The sequence below is a fragment of the Telopea speciosissima genome, chromosome 8 (assembly GCF_018873765.1).
Source record: "Telopea speciosissima isolate NSW1024214 ecotype Mountain lineage chromosome 8, Tspe_v1, whole genome shotgun sequence".
Taxonomy (NCBI): domain Eukaryota; kingdom Viridiplantae; phylum Streptophyta; class Magnoliopsida; order Proteales; family Proteaceae; genus Telopea; species Telopea speciosissima.
The window spans coordinates 83100-101128 of NC_057923.1; the positions used below are offsets into that span (position 1 = coordinate 83100).

At 39.9% G+C, this 18029-nt stretch overlaps 1 protein-coding gene across 1 annotated transcript in view; it reads left to right on the forward strand.

Moving 5' to 3' along the window:
* Positions 1-18029, forward strand: part of LOC122671069 (protein DGS1, mitochondrial-like) — a 103625-nt gene that overhangs the window by 26848 nt on the left and 58748 nt on the right. The window contains exon 7 of the mRNA XM_043868159.1: positions 11235-11429. Coding sequence (XP_043724094.1) covers positions 11235-11429 — 195 coding nt within the window. The remainder of the gene's footprint in view (positions 1-11234; positions 11430-18029) is intronic.

Genomic DNA, 18029 nt, shown 5'->3' on the forward strand with positions numbered 1-18029 from the left:
CCCCCACATTTCATAGGATTCGGCTAATTAAGAGTCTTATAACTCAACCTCTTTTCATTGTGGTGGTACTACTTTACCATCTAACCAAAATGAGCAAATACATAGTAGTACTATACAGGTCTCCTAGTGACTTCGTTTTTACCCTTTGAACCTAATTCAGGATTAGTCCTCTTCACATAGATTGGGTTTCCATCACATGACCTATGACACAGGCCTCAAGCCCATTCTTTTAGATGCTTCGTTTAGAAGTACTGTAGGCATAGGTTTTGTGCACACATCCGCAAGATTCCTTTCAAATTTCATATAGTCGATAGCTATCGTCCCTTCACTTATATATTGCCTAACAAAATTATGACATAGACGAATGTCTCCTTTTTCCATTGTACACCCTATTCTTTGCTTTTGCTATAGCTGCCATACAATTACAGTGAAGTGAGATAGAAGGCACCGGTTTCTGTCACAATGGAATATCCGTCACAACATTCCTGAGCCATTCGGCTTCAGTTCGTACATTTTCTAAGGCAATAAATTCAGCTTCCATGGTGGAACCAGTACTACATGACTGTTTTACAGATTCTAAGAAATTGCTCCACCACCTAGCGTGAATACATAGCCGCTAGTTGCTAAGGATTCATTCGTATCGGAGATCCAATTAGCAGCACAATAACCTTCTAGTACAGCCGGTATTCCGCTATAATGAACATAATTTATCGTACCTTTTAGGTACCTCATCAACCTGTTAATAGTATGCCAATGTTCTTCCCCAGGGTTATGAGTGAATTGACTCAATTTCCCAACGGCTAAAGCAATATCTGGCCTTGTGCTATTCATCAAATACGAAACGGAACCAATAATCTGAGAATATCTCTTTTGATTAACTAGTTCACCCAAATTCTTTCGTAAATGGCATCCTGGATCAAAAGGTGTCTTCACAGTCTTTGAATCAAAATAACCATACTTTTCAAGCATGTTCTCAACATAGTGAGCCTGAGATAAGATAATTTCTTTCTCCTTTCTGATGATTTTGATTCCTAGAATCACATCAGCTTCACCCATGTCTTTTGTGTCAAAGCTAGACATCAAAAGACTCTTGGTTTGTTTCACTATATCCATACTAGTTCCCATTATCAACATGTCATCGACATAAACTAGTATAAACACACCCTTTCCTTGATGAAATTTACTATACAAACACCTTTCTGCATCGTTGACCAGAAAACCATTTAATAGTAGTACAATATCAAGCTTTTTGTGCCATTGTTTTGGTGCTTGTTTTAGTCCATATAAAGACTTCACCAATTTGCACACGTTTTGTTCGTGTCTAGGTACATTACAACCTTCCTGTTGTTTGATATAAATCTCGTCCTCCAAGTCACCATTTAAAAATGCTGTCTTGATATCCATTTGGTGTATCACCAAATTGTATATAGACGCTATGACCATCATAACTCTTGTAGTAGTAATTCTGGCTATAGGAGCAAAAGTGTCAAAATAGTCAATATTTTTCTTTTGCCTAAAGCCTTTGACTACTAGTTTTGCTTTAAATTTGTCAAGTGATCCATCCGCTTTCAATTTTTTACGAAATATCCATTTACTATCTAACACCTTAGATCCTTATGGTAAGTCAACAAGTTCCCAAGTATGATTGGATATGATTGAATCCAACTCACTTTTTATTGTTTCCTTCCAGAATACAACATCCTGAGAGGTTACTGCTTCTCTATAGGTAACAGGATCCTTACCTATTAGATAGACAAGCCAGTGAGGTTCATCGTTTATTAAATAAACGATCCAATCATGTCCGTAATACTTAGATTTCTTTCGTCTTTTACTTCTTCATAGTTGACTTGTATCGTCATCACTTAACTCATGACCATCATCAATTTCATGATCATCATCAATTGTATGATCATCATTTGACACTTCTTTCCTAACATCGAATCACTACAATCTTTATTATTAGCCAATTGATTTGACTTATAAGGAAAGATATTTTCAAAAAATTCAGCATCTCTGGACTCAACAATGTCATATTTTTCACATACACCTTCTATGGTCTTTAGTACCATAAACCTGTATGCATTACTGTGCACCGCGTATCCTATAAATATGCTATCAAAAGTCTTAAAACCAAGTTTCTTCTTCTTTAGTTCAGGTATTGTTACCTTAGCCAAACAACCCCAAACTCTTAAGTGTTTAATACTAAGCTTTCGATTGTGCCATAACTCGAAAGGCAACATACCCGTCTTTTTGTGGGGTATTCTATGGAGTATATAACAATTCGTTAAAATAGCTTCCCCCCACATTTCAAGAGGTAATCCCGAACCTACTAGTAATGAATTCATCATTTCCTTCAAAGTTCGATTTTTCCTTCGGCCATACCATTCAATTCTGGTTGATAAGGAGAGGTAGTTTCGTGTATGATGCCATTACTTTTAAGAAAATTAGAGAGAAACTTGACAGAAACTGCTTATAGGGGGCGTTTCACACCTTAAGCTTGTTAGAAATAGGATTCTAGGCCATCGGTATAAGACTTGACAGAAACTGCTTGTATATAAATATAAATATACCCGAATGAAATATCAAAATAAATACAGAAATAAAACAACTTACAGTACAACGATGACCGTCTTCTTGTTTCTTCCAAAGCAGCAAACAGGAACACAAGTGGAGTCGTACAGAGAGTACTTTCCTTAAGGTGTGGAACGCCCCCTATATGTGCAGATCTAGGTTGACCTTGGCGTTCTACCTCCAAGATAAAACCACTTCAATCACAATTGGCAGCACCCAAAAGTGATTACAATACGGAGTACCCGAAGGTAATTACTCAGTAATCATAAAGGAAGAAGAATAAGAAAAGAAAACAAACAGAATGCAGAGAGCACACTGTTTGAAGAGCACAGGAAACACTTGCATGAATTGTATGTTTTGAAGCCCAAAGCCCATTTGTATTTATAGGCCCACCAGTACCTGTAAGTATGGGATGTGTCTCTACACACCTGTACATGTACAGACATGTACACCCCCATATACAGAGCCCTCTACGTATAGGTATGTGTACATACCAAGTCCCTACGTATGGGTGCATGTATATGCATGTGCCTATACATACTACAATGCATGTGCATGATACCATTTTGGATAAGGGTGCATGCATTTCACCAAAAAGAATACACCATATGAACCCGCCCCCCCTCGACCTCGAGCACAACCATAGCCCGGCTCGGCTCGGCTTGGCGCACGCGTGTGTGAAAAGCACCCTGGACCCCAACCTCACACATGGGACAAGGGAGACTTCCCTTAGAACCCTATGTCCCTTGTAAGCTACATGAGCTCATATTAGCTCACTTTTCTACTTGTCCCTAAGCAATGTGGGACTAAACTTGAAAAGGTACTCAAGCCTTTCCAAGTTTCCTTACAAGTTTACACAAGAGGTTCTTAGTTCAAACCACCATGCACACACATATACAAGTGTTTCCAACAAAATCAAAACAAAGTGGAGGGAAATAGTTTTTCATATTTGAAACTTATATTTCAAAAAGGAAATTTTTGAAACTATTTTTTGAAAACATAAAATACAACACGATTTACTTATTTATAATATGGCCATAGGCCCAAATCGTAATACAATCTAGATCCTTCCTTCACATAAATCGTGGATGGGGTGTAACACTTTAATTAAAACTAAAACTTAAAAGATTCCTAGTCTACCAATAAGAAATAAGCACCTAACAACCAATAAGAATTTGTCACTTAAATTGAACCAAGGCTGAACTGGTTCAATTTAAGTTACATTTAAACTGAAAAATAAACTAAGTATGTGAAATAACTAAAGCTGAAATAAACTAAGTAATAAATTAAGGCTCCAAATAATAGGCCCTAATCTTAGGGCTTCTTCTTTTTGTGGGTGCTTGGATCTGCATCATTGTTCTTCCTCCTCCTCCCCCTTTCTCCACTTTTTCTTTCTATGTTCGGTTCTATCTGTGTAGGTTGATACCTCTCGAACCGTAGTCATTGGTTGCTCGCTTTGTGGGGTCGTCTCTTCTGCTAGGCCTGCTGTTCCCTTGGTTGCTGGCCCTTCTTTGCTGACACCCTGTTGTATCCCAGGCTCGATTTGGCAGCACCCGCCGGTAGCCGCTTCGCTTGGCAAGCTTCTCCGTCAACTACTCGTTCGGCCCGGCTTCTCCTTTCGTTCATCAGCACCTTTGCCTTTGTTGTCTGTATCGCCGGCGCTCGCAACCTACAGCAGCTCGGTCGCCTGCCTGTTTGGCCTACTGCCTTGCATCCGCCAGCCTCGCTTGGCATCCCTACTGCCGGTTCTGCTTGGCTCGCTCGGCCTTCGGCCGTTTCGCTACGAGCTGCAAGGCCGCAGCCTGCAAGGCTGTATTCTTTGCTCTGCCGGCAGCCTCATCACCTTTGCCATCCGCAAGGGCCAGTGCCCTCCGTCAAGGTTGTCTTCTTCACTAGGCCAGCTGCCTGTTTGGTCGTGGCCCTCCACAAGGCCAGCGCCCCTCCACCTTGGTTGCCTTCTTGACGGCGGTTCCCTTACTTCATCTTTGCGTGTAGGAAGTTGTTGTGTTGAGATTTGATGTCTAGGGTTTTTGGGGACCCTACTGGAATTGTCTTTGTTGCCCTTCTTCTTTCTTATGGGCTTCATTGCTCTTGTTTTAAGCCTTTGTGGGCTTTTGTCACCTTGTTTCTTGATGGCCTTATGGGCTTGTGTTGTAGTCCTTAATGGACTTTTGTTTCCCTTTTGGGGCTTTATTACATTTTATAATCACCCAAAAAAAAAAAAAATACACCCCTTCCCCATATTCACAAATTAAAAACATTGTCCTTTACAAGCCCCCTCATAACATAATTACAGAGTATAAAAAACACTTGTATGATCGCATATAAACAGAAAAAGATTCTCCTTCGTCCGCTCCTCAACTGGCGAACTCGTTACCTTCCAACTCTGAAGGCTCTGTAAAAGAAAGTTTCACAAGTGATGAGCTACAACAGCCCAGTGAGTAAGAAATACTCCAAAACAATCTCACCATTTCACACATTTTTACAAAATCAAGTCATAGTTTCATGGATCTTGTCTATACATATGTTCATGCCCATGCTCATTCATATATGTATGATATGCAATTACACTACACCAAAACACAGTTTCATTCACACATCACAATATAATACCACACCCACACTTAAGTGTGGATGCTTATCCGGGTCGCCGGTTGGTTTAGCTGGCTCACCGACACACTGCTGTGCTTTCCTGAAAAGGCAAGAAATCCCATAGAAATTGGGGATTTTTTGGGTTTTTCACCCCCAAATTCCAAGAGCTCGATTCTTACTCATTAAAACCCCAAAACTTACTCTAACACAAGATTAAAACATTGAATCAAACAGGAGGACTCCCATTCAAGCTTTGAATGAAGAAAACCATTCACTAATACCCACTTTTCACCATTTCTTGAGGAAACTCCAATCTCTTTTCCAAATCTTTCAATACACTGTTACAATGGGTTCAAAACAGTCTAAACAACATTAAACTACTATTCATAGTATCATCAGATTTTACCTCAAAAGTCCCTTGAAATTTCAAATCGGTTGAGGATGCTAGGTTCCCCTTCACTCCCTAAGCCATTCACACTCTTCTCCTTCGCTAAACACTCTCAAACTCCAGGTCTTTTAATGGATTTCCCAGCTTGAAGTGTTGTTCATCCTTCCTCTCCTCTATTTTCCTCTTTTGGTAAATTGATGAGATTTTTCTCAGCTAAAAGACTAACACAGCCCTTTGATACATGTGTCACTTCTAGCCTAACTAAACCACTAGGGTTCACTTCGTCCAACCCAAAGATTCACTCCTAGCCCGCTTGAGCTCAACTCCACTTAATACACATGTCTAATACAAAATTTGATAATATAAAGTGCACATGCTTATGAAGTATACATATCTGCATTACGCCACCATGGTGTACGATACTATAATAAACTCCTTAAATGTCAAGGTCTATGTCATAAATATAATAATAATAGTACTCAAAACTGGAATGTTCAATAAGTCTACGGTCACATACAAAATTACGATACTGCCATTATCAATGCAACATTGCAAGCATCTGTAACATTTAATTCCCATAAGATAGTAAGGATCAAATATTATTAAAATAATCACCAAAACATGCAAATACACCTTAACTTTGACTATAATTTATATTATAGCTTACCTCGACTTCGAAGACCTCTCACATCTCTTACAGTCACCGCAAAGAAAGATCCCTAGATGCTCCTGACTCCTATAATACATCAAAATTCTGTGATTAGAATTTTGGGATATTACAAATGAGGTGGTTAATATTGATAAGAGGGAGATTGCACAAGGTGATTATTTTAGGTATTTGAGCTCAATGCTAACTAAAGAAGGTGATATAGAGGATGATGTTGCCTAGAGAAATACAATAGGATGGATGAAGTGGAGAGGTGTGTCCGGAATGCTGTGTGATCGGCATATTCCTTTAGCTTTAAAACTAAAGACAAATTTTATAAAACTGTCATACAACCGGCTATGATGTATGGTGCGGAATGTTGGGCCGTTAAGACACGTAATATACATGAATTGAGTGTAGCGGAGATGAGGATGTTGAGATGGATGTGTGGCAAAACTAGGAAGGATAAAGTGAGGAATAACCATATTAGAGCTGAGTAGCTCCGATACATGATAAGATATGAGAAAGTCATTTGAGGTGGTCATGTTCAGTGGAGGCCTTTGGATGCTCTAGTATGGAGGAGTGATTTTATTCAGATTGAAGGAACCTTTTTTTTTTTCTTTTCTTTTTCATATTGAAGGAACTAAAACAGCCATGGGTAGGCATAAAATAACGGCGGGAGAAGTAGTAAGGAAAGACATGCATAGCTGTTGCTTCATTTCATGTATGACTTCAAATACAGCTGATTGGAGAGCAAGGATCCATGTAGCCGACCCCATTTAGTTGAGATAAGGCTATGTTGTTGTTGTTGTACATCAATCAAGATGGCCATGTTGAGTAATGATATATAGGATATATGAATATTAATGAGGGATCAGTTAATTAGTGTGTTTCAGTGCCTTGTGGTTCCAAATAGTCTACTGTGCGTTGTCGCATTCTCAGTTTCCAATCCCTAGGATTGCTTGTATTAGTATTGATGGATAACCTTAAATGTGTATGTGACTCCATAGTAACCTTCCTTGCTGTAATTTAGACCTACAGTCTATCTTCTCGAGAAGCTTTTCAACTTCCACAGCTCCATGTAGGATTCTGTCTTTTTCTTTTTGTTCTTCTGTTCTCGATAATTTGGACTTCAAAAAGGCTCTGTTGGATTGATTGTCTCATAAAACCTCTAAATTAAGTAATTGTTTTAGGTTAGTTTGGAAATTTAGTTTTACACATTCCCTTGCTAATTTTTTTTTATTGTATTTCAGAATGCTCTTGTGAAGTATATTCATAATAGAGACTGGTCTTAAAAAAAAGGGCCTACCCAGTGCATGAGGCTCCCTCCACCGCGGGGTCTAGGGAGGGTTGTAATGTACGCAGCCTTACCCCCGCTTGATGCAAAGAAGTCACCTAAATGGCTTATTTTATTGGAAATAAGCCTTGGGTTGGGTTATGCAAGTGTTGGGGCTTTGATCCCATGGGTTTTCATTGTAATGGGCTCCTTTAATGGGTCTAAAATATGGGTAGAACATAGGAAAACGGGATTTACTTCACTAGTTTAGTTACCGTCCTGTTTTGAGTCAGTTTCTTTCATTATTTTAGTTTCCTAGTCAGTTTATGTTACCTTATTAGTTAAGGATTGGGTTAGGCCTTTCCTTTAGTGTTTGAGACTCTTTTGAGTCCTCTACATAAGTTTGTAAGGGGTTACAACCTTGTACACAAATTTGATTAATGAGATTGAGAAAAAAAAAAGCTTTGTGCTTTGTCTGTGAGAGAGTATGGTGAGATGCCATTGGTGAGAGACCAAAATATGATGAGAGGCCATGGGTGACGGACCCGAGTCTAACAGAGACTATCCTATCTAGGGTTTAACGTATCGGTTCATATCGTAACGTATCGGCCGATACATCTCGGTATCGGTCGATGTTGATACGATACATACCGATACGTATCTATTTAAAAAAAAAAAAACAATGTATCGATTGTATCGATGTCTCGACCGATACATATCGATACGATACAATACGGTTGATATGTATCGATACAGCCGGCACATACTGTTTTCAATTTTTTTAATGTATCGGTATGTATCGATATGCCTTTTTCATATTTTACACCAAATACAAACCAGAACCCCCAAATTTTTTTTGGGGGGCATAGCCCCCGAACCCCCCCCCCCCCCCCCCACAAAGGGATTTGTGCGCTTGCTATGGGTTGGGCCGATACCGCGTCACAAACTAAATCTCAACTTTTTCTCCCTTCGGGTTGCGCCACAAAATATGTCGGGTCGGGTCAGATCTACATCATACTTGAATCCTTGGAATACAAGACATACTCAACATTTGAAGGGAAAATGTAGGTTTTTTTTATAAAACTTGATCTTTTGCTTCAAATCTTGCATTTAAGTTCTTGTTTTTTGATTATGATCCAAGGAGAATAGGTTCAACTAACTATTAGATGCATGCTTTGTATACAGTTGCAAAGATTTGAACTGAAATCAACCATTTTTCACCCAAAAGTCCAAAACCGAAATGGCTTCCTTAAGGGTCAGTATTGTGCTTATGTTCTGTCAGTACACAACATCATCCTAGTTGCTCTTATTCTTGAAGACCCTTACAAACCTGAGTTTGATCTGCCCCGACATTCTTCATGGCAATAGAGTGACTTTGCATGTAAGAAATCTATCTTTTATAACAATTTAGAAGTGTCGCACTTGTCTGGTTATACATTATTCACAATTCTTAGTGTATATGCATGATATAAGACATATATTGCTTGTTTATATTGTTTTTTGTGTCCAAAAATATATTTCCATGTGTATTTTGATCATTTTCATGCGTTTCTACACTAAGCAATACGTATCTCTGATACGATATGATACGATATGATATCTCTCTTAAAATCGCCCGACCGATACAATACCCGCTACTGGTACTTTAAACCTTGATCCTATCTTCTTTCCTTCTTCGAAATCTTTTTTTTTTTTAAATTTTATTTTATTGTTCTCAAATTTCCTACAAATCTGAGAACCAATCGAATTATTTACTGTTGCTGGACCTGAAGTTTGCGATCCTCTTGTGGACTGCTTATCACTTGTGAGTTGTGACTAGTATACATTACCGCTTCACGAAGGGGCTGTTTCCTGACTGGAACCTGCAACGACGAGGTCACAATGCAGCAACCTTACCGTTATGCTGAGGTCCGTCCTTTGAGACCGGTCTAACCTTCTTTAAATGATAGAACAACTGAACAAACTTCAAAACTTACTAGATATCGCATGGACAGTACAGACAAAATAAGATAGTAGAAGAAGGATATGACTTGAAGAGTCTCACCCCATGCCTAGGCAAGTATCTCGCCAACCACAGCCTCTCACCAGGAACAAAACCTCACTGCAACTCTGTTTCTCATAGAATAACTGTAAAACCCCAATTTCATTCAAATTATGATTTCAAATTCTTGTAGACAGCTCTTTTTATAGAGAGGTTTAGAGGGTTCGAGATCCTCAATGGAACTTCGTCCTATAGGACCTAGACTTAATGTGCTATACATTTCCAAGGACTTGCATTTTGACTCTTTTCAAGGTATTTAATGAACTTTACATTTTCAAGGTCTTTCACAATTAACAATGAAATTTACCTATTGACATCCCCAAAACTTCACAACTTTAGAGGACTAGATACAACTATCAAGTTTTACCAAAAAAAAAAAAAGAGATTCCACTATCAAGTTAAATTCTTACGAGGCACTTATCCCTCATATATGGGCAGTCAAAATAGGCCCATTGCAACAGAAAACATAAAAACTCCATGACCCATATAACCTATTAGGCTACTTAAACTCATTAGACTTGGATTTGGGCTTGTTCCGGCATGATTGCATGAATACTTGATCTACATCATATATTCTTTGGAAGCTAGTGTACTTATGAGCCTCCACACTATTCTTCTTAAGTATCAATTAATGCAAAAGAATGGATTAATATTTAATATCATATTACTATGATTTAGTACCTTAGAAATTATAATTTACAAGGAAGGTGAATGAATTCAATTTATAAGCGATTGGTAGTCTATAATTTGTAAAACCTTAGCACAAGTAGCTCTCGTCTAATGCTACCTTACTCATGCTTAGATGTGTTCTGAATTTTTTAATTGCCCGATCTCATTTACTGTGTACCATAATCATTTTGACTTGGAAAATAACATCAATTCAATAATAGTTAAGGAAGTAAGGTGGTCCACTGGTCCTTATTATGAACTTCAGGCAATTTTTTGTTTTAACATTCTTGAACTGATTCATTCTTGTTACAATATTTGGAGGAATGAACTGTAGAAGTTCCTTATGAACTTCAGAGTTTGTTATGTAGGTCTTACTTCCTAAATTTAGGTTTATCAGTTTAATTGTATTAGAATGTTGTTGCAGTGCTAATTAAGAGTGTAATATAGTAGCATGTTGGGATCAATTATTAAATTTGAAGCACTTGCTTCTGTAGTTGTCTGCCAACGACTTGTCAGTAGAAATATGTAGCTTCCCAAAAGAATGATGCTTAACATGATATCTTGTTCCTTCTTGTTCCTCTTAACATTCTCGTCAACTTATTTGACGATGATAATTAATTGTGCTCAATTTAACTTAGTGTTTGTTGATTTTGTTCAAAGAATTGTGACTTCAGATTAGATTTAATTAGTTGGTTAAAGCTTACACCTTCAATATCACCAGAAAACTTGTATGATGATATCTACAGTGCGTATTGCAGTGCTTGCTAGAATTCTATTTTTTCCCCTCCCTAAGACAGTTTTTGTATTCGGTCCGCTACTGTTTCTTGTGTTATTCCATTCAGCTTTCACTAGTCTTTTTCTAGAACACAAAGATTATTTATCTTTAAAATTTACTGGTTGTTTCTGTAGTTGCTCTTCACTTCTCTGAGGTCTCAATATATATATTTTTTAGCAGAGAATTATGCTTCTACCATTGTACTCTTTTGAAATTGTATTCTAGGCGCTTAAAGGTTAACAAGTAGACATGGTGCTGCTTTTCTTCTGTATTAAGGTTCCAAGGTACCGAAAACCAAGAAGAATCACTTTATACTGGTTTCGTTATACATGTGGAGCAGTTGGCCTCATGGCTTGTTCAGTGTGGCTCCTACGTCACAGTAGTTTGATGGGAAGTTCTGATATTGACAACTGGATTCATGAAGCAAGGGATTCAACAGTTAGCTTTTGGAATGATCATGTAGAGCAGCCGGTAAGATTTTGTTATTTACTTTCTCAAATACACGTCTGAGACTCTGAGTTCATTTTTATATTTCTTTCTTTTTGTCATTATCATTATGTGTGAGAGGGGGCTGCTTGTTTTTTTGAATTTGAGGTTATCAAACATCGTAAATTGCAAATGTACTTGGCTTTCTACCTGCATGGCTTTGTTAGTTTAGATTTTGGATGCCTATTTTAACTAGTCCTTTTTTTTGGGGGGGGGGGGGAAGGTGGGGCTTTGTGAGTAGTCTTCTATTTAATGTTAGTAATGTAGTCCTAGGTTTCACGGGTTGAGTCTGGAAACAGCCTCTCTGCGAAAGCAGGGGTAAGGCTGCGTACATTATGACCCTTCCAGACCCCGCAGTGGTGGGAGCCTTGTGCACTGGGTACTCCCTTTTTTAATGTTGTCCTAGGATTTAATAGTCAATAGGAGCCAAATAACCAGGATCTGCTAAGAACAGGGTAGTTCAGTTAGCTCAAAATAGGAGGTGTCATGTCTGTGAAGGCTTCCCGGCAATGGAATCCTTCTTCTTCTTCTTGTTCCCTTCTCTCTTTTGCTTCCTTATTGTTTTCACAAACACCCATAGTTATCAAGGTGTCGCCATGGCTTCCATGCTCCTTGGTCGCCTTGGACACCTTGGGCGCCATGGCGGGCACCTTTTTTCATGGCGGTGTCGCCTTGAATTTTGCCCTTCTAAAACGCCATGTCGCTTTCCCGCCTTGATAACTATGCAAACACCTAGAGTGCACACATCATAGGGTTCAAGTTTGCCTGGGATCTGGTATCCCTAGCATAGCAGACACAACCAAAAACCTTAGGTGGAACGACAGAGGAGGAATATCCATGTAATAAAGTAGCAGGGATTTGTGAGTCAAGGACTCGGGTAGGCAGCCTATTAATGAGATAGGCTGTAGTAAGTATAGCATCTCCCCAATATTGGGAAGAGACAGAATGGGCAAACGTAATAGCCCAAGACACCTCAAGGAGGTGACGACATTTCCATTCAGCCACACCATTTTGGGCTGGGGTATCAACACAACTGGTCTGATGGAGGATTCCATGAGCAGCAAGATAGTGTTGGAACCAACCATCCATATATTCTTTGCAATTGTCACTCCCCAATAGCTTGAGAGTGGCATTGTATTGGGTCTGAATCATCTTATGAAAATTTTGAAAACAGGGGAAGACATCACTTTTGCTATGCATTAAATAAACCCATGTACTCCTAGAATAACAATCAATAAAAGAAACAAACCAACGATGGCCTTTGAGGGAAGGTTTTCGGCTAGGGCCCCAAACATCAGAATGAACAAGATTAAAAGGAGAAGAATTTCTTTTATTAGAAATAGAATTAGTGGAATGATGTTGTTTGGCCAAAACACAGGCCTCACTTATTACACTCTTTTACTAAAGCTGGGAATAAAAAAGACAATGTGCCTAAAGGGGGATGACCTAGTCTTTTATGCCATTGTTGAAGTTCAGAAGAGACTAATGAGCTTTGATAGAGAAGAGAAGGAAGTGGTGGTGGTGAAGTAGGACTCCCATTATCAAGCAGGTACAATCCACAATGCATCTTACCACATCCAATCGTCGCCCCTGTTGCTAGATCCTGAAAAACACAATGTGAAGGGAAAAAAGTTACTTTGCAATTTAAATCACGGGTAAGACTACTGATGGAAAGAAGATTAGTGGTAAATTTAGAGATATGTAAAACAGATAATAAATTTAGAGAAGGAGAGCAACTGATAGACCCTTTCCCAGAGACAGAAGAGAGAGAACCATCAACCACTCGGACTTTATCTTTACCAGAAGTAGGAGAATAACGATGAACTAGGCTGGAGGATCCAGTCATATGATCAGTGGCACCAGAGTCTATAATCCAGGGAGAAGAGACTACCGATGCACAATGACCTGCAAAAGAAATACCTGAGTGGGCTAAATTTGAACCTGGAGGGTTGGAAGAACTGGCAGGAGTTGATGTAGTAGAAGTAGCGGAAGCCTATAACATACGATGGAAAGCCTGAACTTCATCCTTGGATAGTCCAATGTCAGTAGGAGGAGTAGTAGTGACAGCCTCATTATGATTAGCTTTGTTTTTCGATTTCTGGGCAGCATCATTAGCTTCAAAGTCGGCTGGTTTTCCCTGTATCTTCCAACATGTGGCCTTAGTGTGCCACAACTTACCGCAATGTTCACATTTGACTGCTGCCTTTTTAGACTTGGAATTTCCTGCAATGGGAGGAGTAGAACTAGTCCTAGTGTGTAGAGCTGATCGATTCGGAGGTGTAGTATTAAGCATAGCTGCACGTCGTCGATCTTCAATATGAACCAATGCATAGGACTGTTCTAGTGTAGGGAAGGGATCCTTGCTGAGAATCTGAACCCTAATTGGATCGTATTCAACATTAAGGCCAGCCAAAAAATCATAAACCCTAATTTTATCGACATGCTTCCTTTACACAGCAATATGATTGGCAGTAGTAGGTTGATAATTAGAGTAATGATCGAGTTCTTGCCGGCACTTGCGAAGTTCAGCATAGTATTGAGAGATAGTCAACTCATTTTGTTTAGTGTCATGAATTTTTTTTCTTAACTCATATACTTGAGCATCATTCCCAACCTCGGAATAGGTATCCTTTGCGGCCTTCCATATCTGGGCAGCAGTGTCAAGGAGAAGATAACCGGGTGCAATGGAAGAATGCATAGAATGTATAAGATGATACATTACCATAGAGTCATTAGATAACCACCGAGTCAGGGCAGGTCCTTCTTCAACAGGTTTGGGAAGGCTGCCCATAAGGTGTCCGGTATAGCCATGGCCAGCAATAGTAAGGTAGGTAGACCTTGACCACATCAAATAATTAGTCCCATCTAGTTTAGTGGGGGAAGCAAAAGGAAGGTACTCTGGATGAGCAGATCCATCTGAGTCAGCTGAAGTAAGATTAGACATGATGTCGAAAGTGTAGAAAACACGGGTTTTGAAATTCCCACAAATTGAACCGGCAGAATAGGCTCAAACTTGGATCGAATTCTCTGCAGGTAGTATGGAATAAGTCCTCAAAAAATCAGCAACTTTTGATGAGTAAATAAAAAGCCCTAGCAGGGCAATTGTTAGAATCAACTAGAGAACTGGGTTTTGAGTTTCCAGAAATTCCAGCCGTCAGACGAGGCTGAAATTGAGGTCAAGGTTCCCTCTTATAGTAGAGAATAGGTCCTCAAAATATGAGCTGATTCGGATGAGCCAATAAAAAGCCCTAATTTCAGCAAATTGGGCTAAAAAACTGTTTGGATAGAAATCACAGAGCTGAATCTGTCTTTGACTTGATCCAATGGTGTAGTCTTCAAACAGGAAGGGGTGTGTACCAGGAATAGCAGGAACCAATCTCCAGGAAAAAACAGAAATCGATCTTCAGCTTCTGGGGGAAGAACACGATCTCTAATGGTGGAGGGAATCTGCCGGCAGTAGGTCACACCTGTAATCTTCAGTCTTCAATGAGGTGAAGTTGAGGGCAGCATCTAAATCTCCATTAGATCACCTCATAGGTGCTGCCTTGAGTGAAAGAGAGGAGCTGAGAGTGGTGGAGAAGGGAGAAACCAGAAACCGTGGGAGGAAGGAAGAAGAAAAAAAAAAATAAAACTTTGAGAACTCCTTCCTAGATCAGATTTTGTTCTGATACCATGTTAGAAGCTCTGTAGAACTGAATGCTTGAGTGATCAACATGGATCACCAAGCCCCTTTATTTATATTCAAAGAGTTACAATAATCCTACTAGGAATAGGAAAACAACCCTTGCCAATTCAGACTAGGAATACCTAAATAAGAATCAGCTAAGGGAGAATAAACATAAACATAAAAAAGGACAAGTATACCCCTATCGGATAGAACTAATTATTCTAATAGTAATAAACTTCAAAAAACTTGGATCAGATCTGAAGTAGTGAACAATGCTAGGATCAAGCTCTCAAAGTAAGTTGGATTTGAAGTAGTAGAGAAAACTTCACACAACTGAATAGGTTTGTAGTTGCAACCAATAACTATGGAACACACTATTGTAATCCCAAATAAACTGATCTCTAGGGCAGTAGATTAGAGTCTTCAACAATGAAAGAAATTCGATCTCCGATAGTAGGATACTCAGTCTCAGGAATAGGGCAGCAGTAATCCTCATAAACGCAGCAGTAACATGCCAACAAGTATAAGATAAATAACCCAACAGATCCATAGGTAGTTGAAGCAGCTAGCCACATAGGAACTAGTAAAAGAATAGGTTTATAGTTGGAGAAATCGAGCCATAAGAGTGAAACCTGAATTTTTTCAGAAAAACTCCAAGAATGATGCTGATATTTAGGTCGTATGCTTCTCCGATATGTATAAGACTCTCCTCAAAAAATCAGCAAAAAAGAACACCCCTACCCTAAGATCGATTAAAGTCAGGGTTTTGGAAAACCTTGAAAGTGAGATCGATATAGGGAAAAGGGGGCTTCAATTGTTGATGCAGATTTGTAATAGATGCTGATCTTACTGCTAGAATGGGACCTCCAATGCGAACATCCAATCTCCAGTAATAATGAGACTTGATCTTCAAAAGGGAGAAACACCAAAAAATTGCATAAAAATAAGGCAGCAACTATCATAGAAAAAAGGAACTTCTTCAAGCCATTAATTGATGAGGTAGAGTATCTCTCTTGATGGTAGAAACACCTCCATAAGATTACAACAGCAACAAAAATCCCTAACCCAAAAATTGATATGTGTCAGGGTTTTGGAAAACCTATAAAAAGTAGAGATTGATTGGGGTAGGGGTCTTCAAAAACTTGGAATGGAGCAATTATTGAGGTCGAGTGCTCTTTGAAGTGGAAGTAAGCAGCCCTCCAAAAATCAGCAAGAGCTAAAACTTGTAACCCTAAATTCGGTTGGATTCAGGGTTTTGTCAGGATTTTTAGTAGGCAATCAAATTAAAGGGTTAAGGAAGCTTTGCTGTAGAAACTAATCCAGCCATCAGAAAGGCTCCAAACTCAGGTTGAGTAGGGCTTGTATAAGGAGTAACCTGTGCAAGAAATCTCAGCCTGATCTGATGGTTGGATTGTGAGAACCAAGGGATAGAGGACCAGAATATCCCCATAGTATTCTGGATTACATATTTCAACAGATGTAGATCAAAATTTGAAGAACAAGAGGCCAAAACACTGTTCATGTCACTGTTCATGTGGATAGTGTTACAGCCTCTCTTTTTTTGGTGAATAAAATATATTGCCAAACCCCGGGGGGCCAGAAAGGAAAAAAGGGGGAGGGAAGGGAATATACAAAGAGGAGGGGGGGGGGGGGCAGCCCTAAGCCAACCTACGTAAAGGTGGGGGCCTGTAAAATGAAAGGTCAAGACCCCAGGACACAACAATGTTCCTGTTCCTTGGGGTATCAGTAACAGATGTGTGTGGGATAAAACTGAGCTTGGATGAGACATCAAAAGAGATGGCTTTCCAAATCATATAAAAAGATCTAAAGTTGGAAGTCCATCTCCTATGATTCCTTTCCATCCAAATGTGGAGGGTAACAGAGCCAAAAACCAGCTTTCCGATAGTGTCACATATTGTGTTTCCAGTAAAGGTCATATCCAACTAGAGCCATTCCCTATCGAAGGCGAGGGGTCTCCTGCTGCAAGGCCAGATGGAAGTGAGGGCTTTTTTCCAGATGGTGGCGGTGAATGGGCAGGCAAAGAAGAGATGGGCTAAGTCCTTGGAGCCATTCCAACAAAAGATGCAAGAGGGTGAGACAGGGATATGACGGTGGAGGAGGAAAGCTTGGGTAGGGAGGCACTAGGTGAGGGATCTCCAGACAGTGAAGTGTGGTAAGGTATATGGCCTTTGGGAGCCAAGGGTCCTAGAAAAGTTCCAAGCTGAACTAGAGCTAAAGAGGCCGATGGGGGAAGGGGAGCCAAATAACCTTATCCACTTGAGCTGGGGAGGAGGGGGAGAAAGGGGGGGTGGTAGGGGAGGGAGGGAGGAAGGGACGGTCAGATCTGAGAAAGGATGGAGGGGAGAGGAGAGGGAGGGGACTAAGAGGCGCGAGAAATGATGAGAGAAAGGGGGTAGATTTAGGAATGCCAGAGGAGTATACCGTCCTCGGCCCGAAGACATTGAAAAGGACACCAAGAGGGTGCCGAGGATCAAGCCAAAGGGAGGTGGAGGATCCGTTGACTATGGAGGTGGAGATGGCTGTCTGGGCAAGGGGGCGAAGAAGGAGAATCTTACACCAAATCTACGACGAGTCGGAGGAGTTGGGGACAGTCCACAAGGAGTTTGATTTGAGGAGATGGGAGTGGATCCAGTTAACCCAGATTGAGTCATGCTTAGAGGGGATTTTTCATATGAGCTTAAGGATGCCCGAGGTATTGGAGTCGTGAATGCGGTGAATACCCAGGCCTCCTTCATCTTTAGGAAGGCAAATGGATTTCCAACTGATAGGATGAAGAAATTTAGAAGTTTCTTTACCTTTCTAGAGGAAGGCACAAAGAAGGTGCTCCAAGGCCTTGATGGTGGCTTTAGGGATACCAAAGATATCACGCCAGTAAATGTAGGAAGCTTGGAGGACAG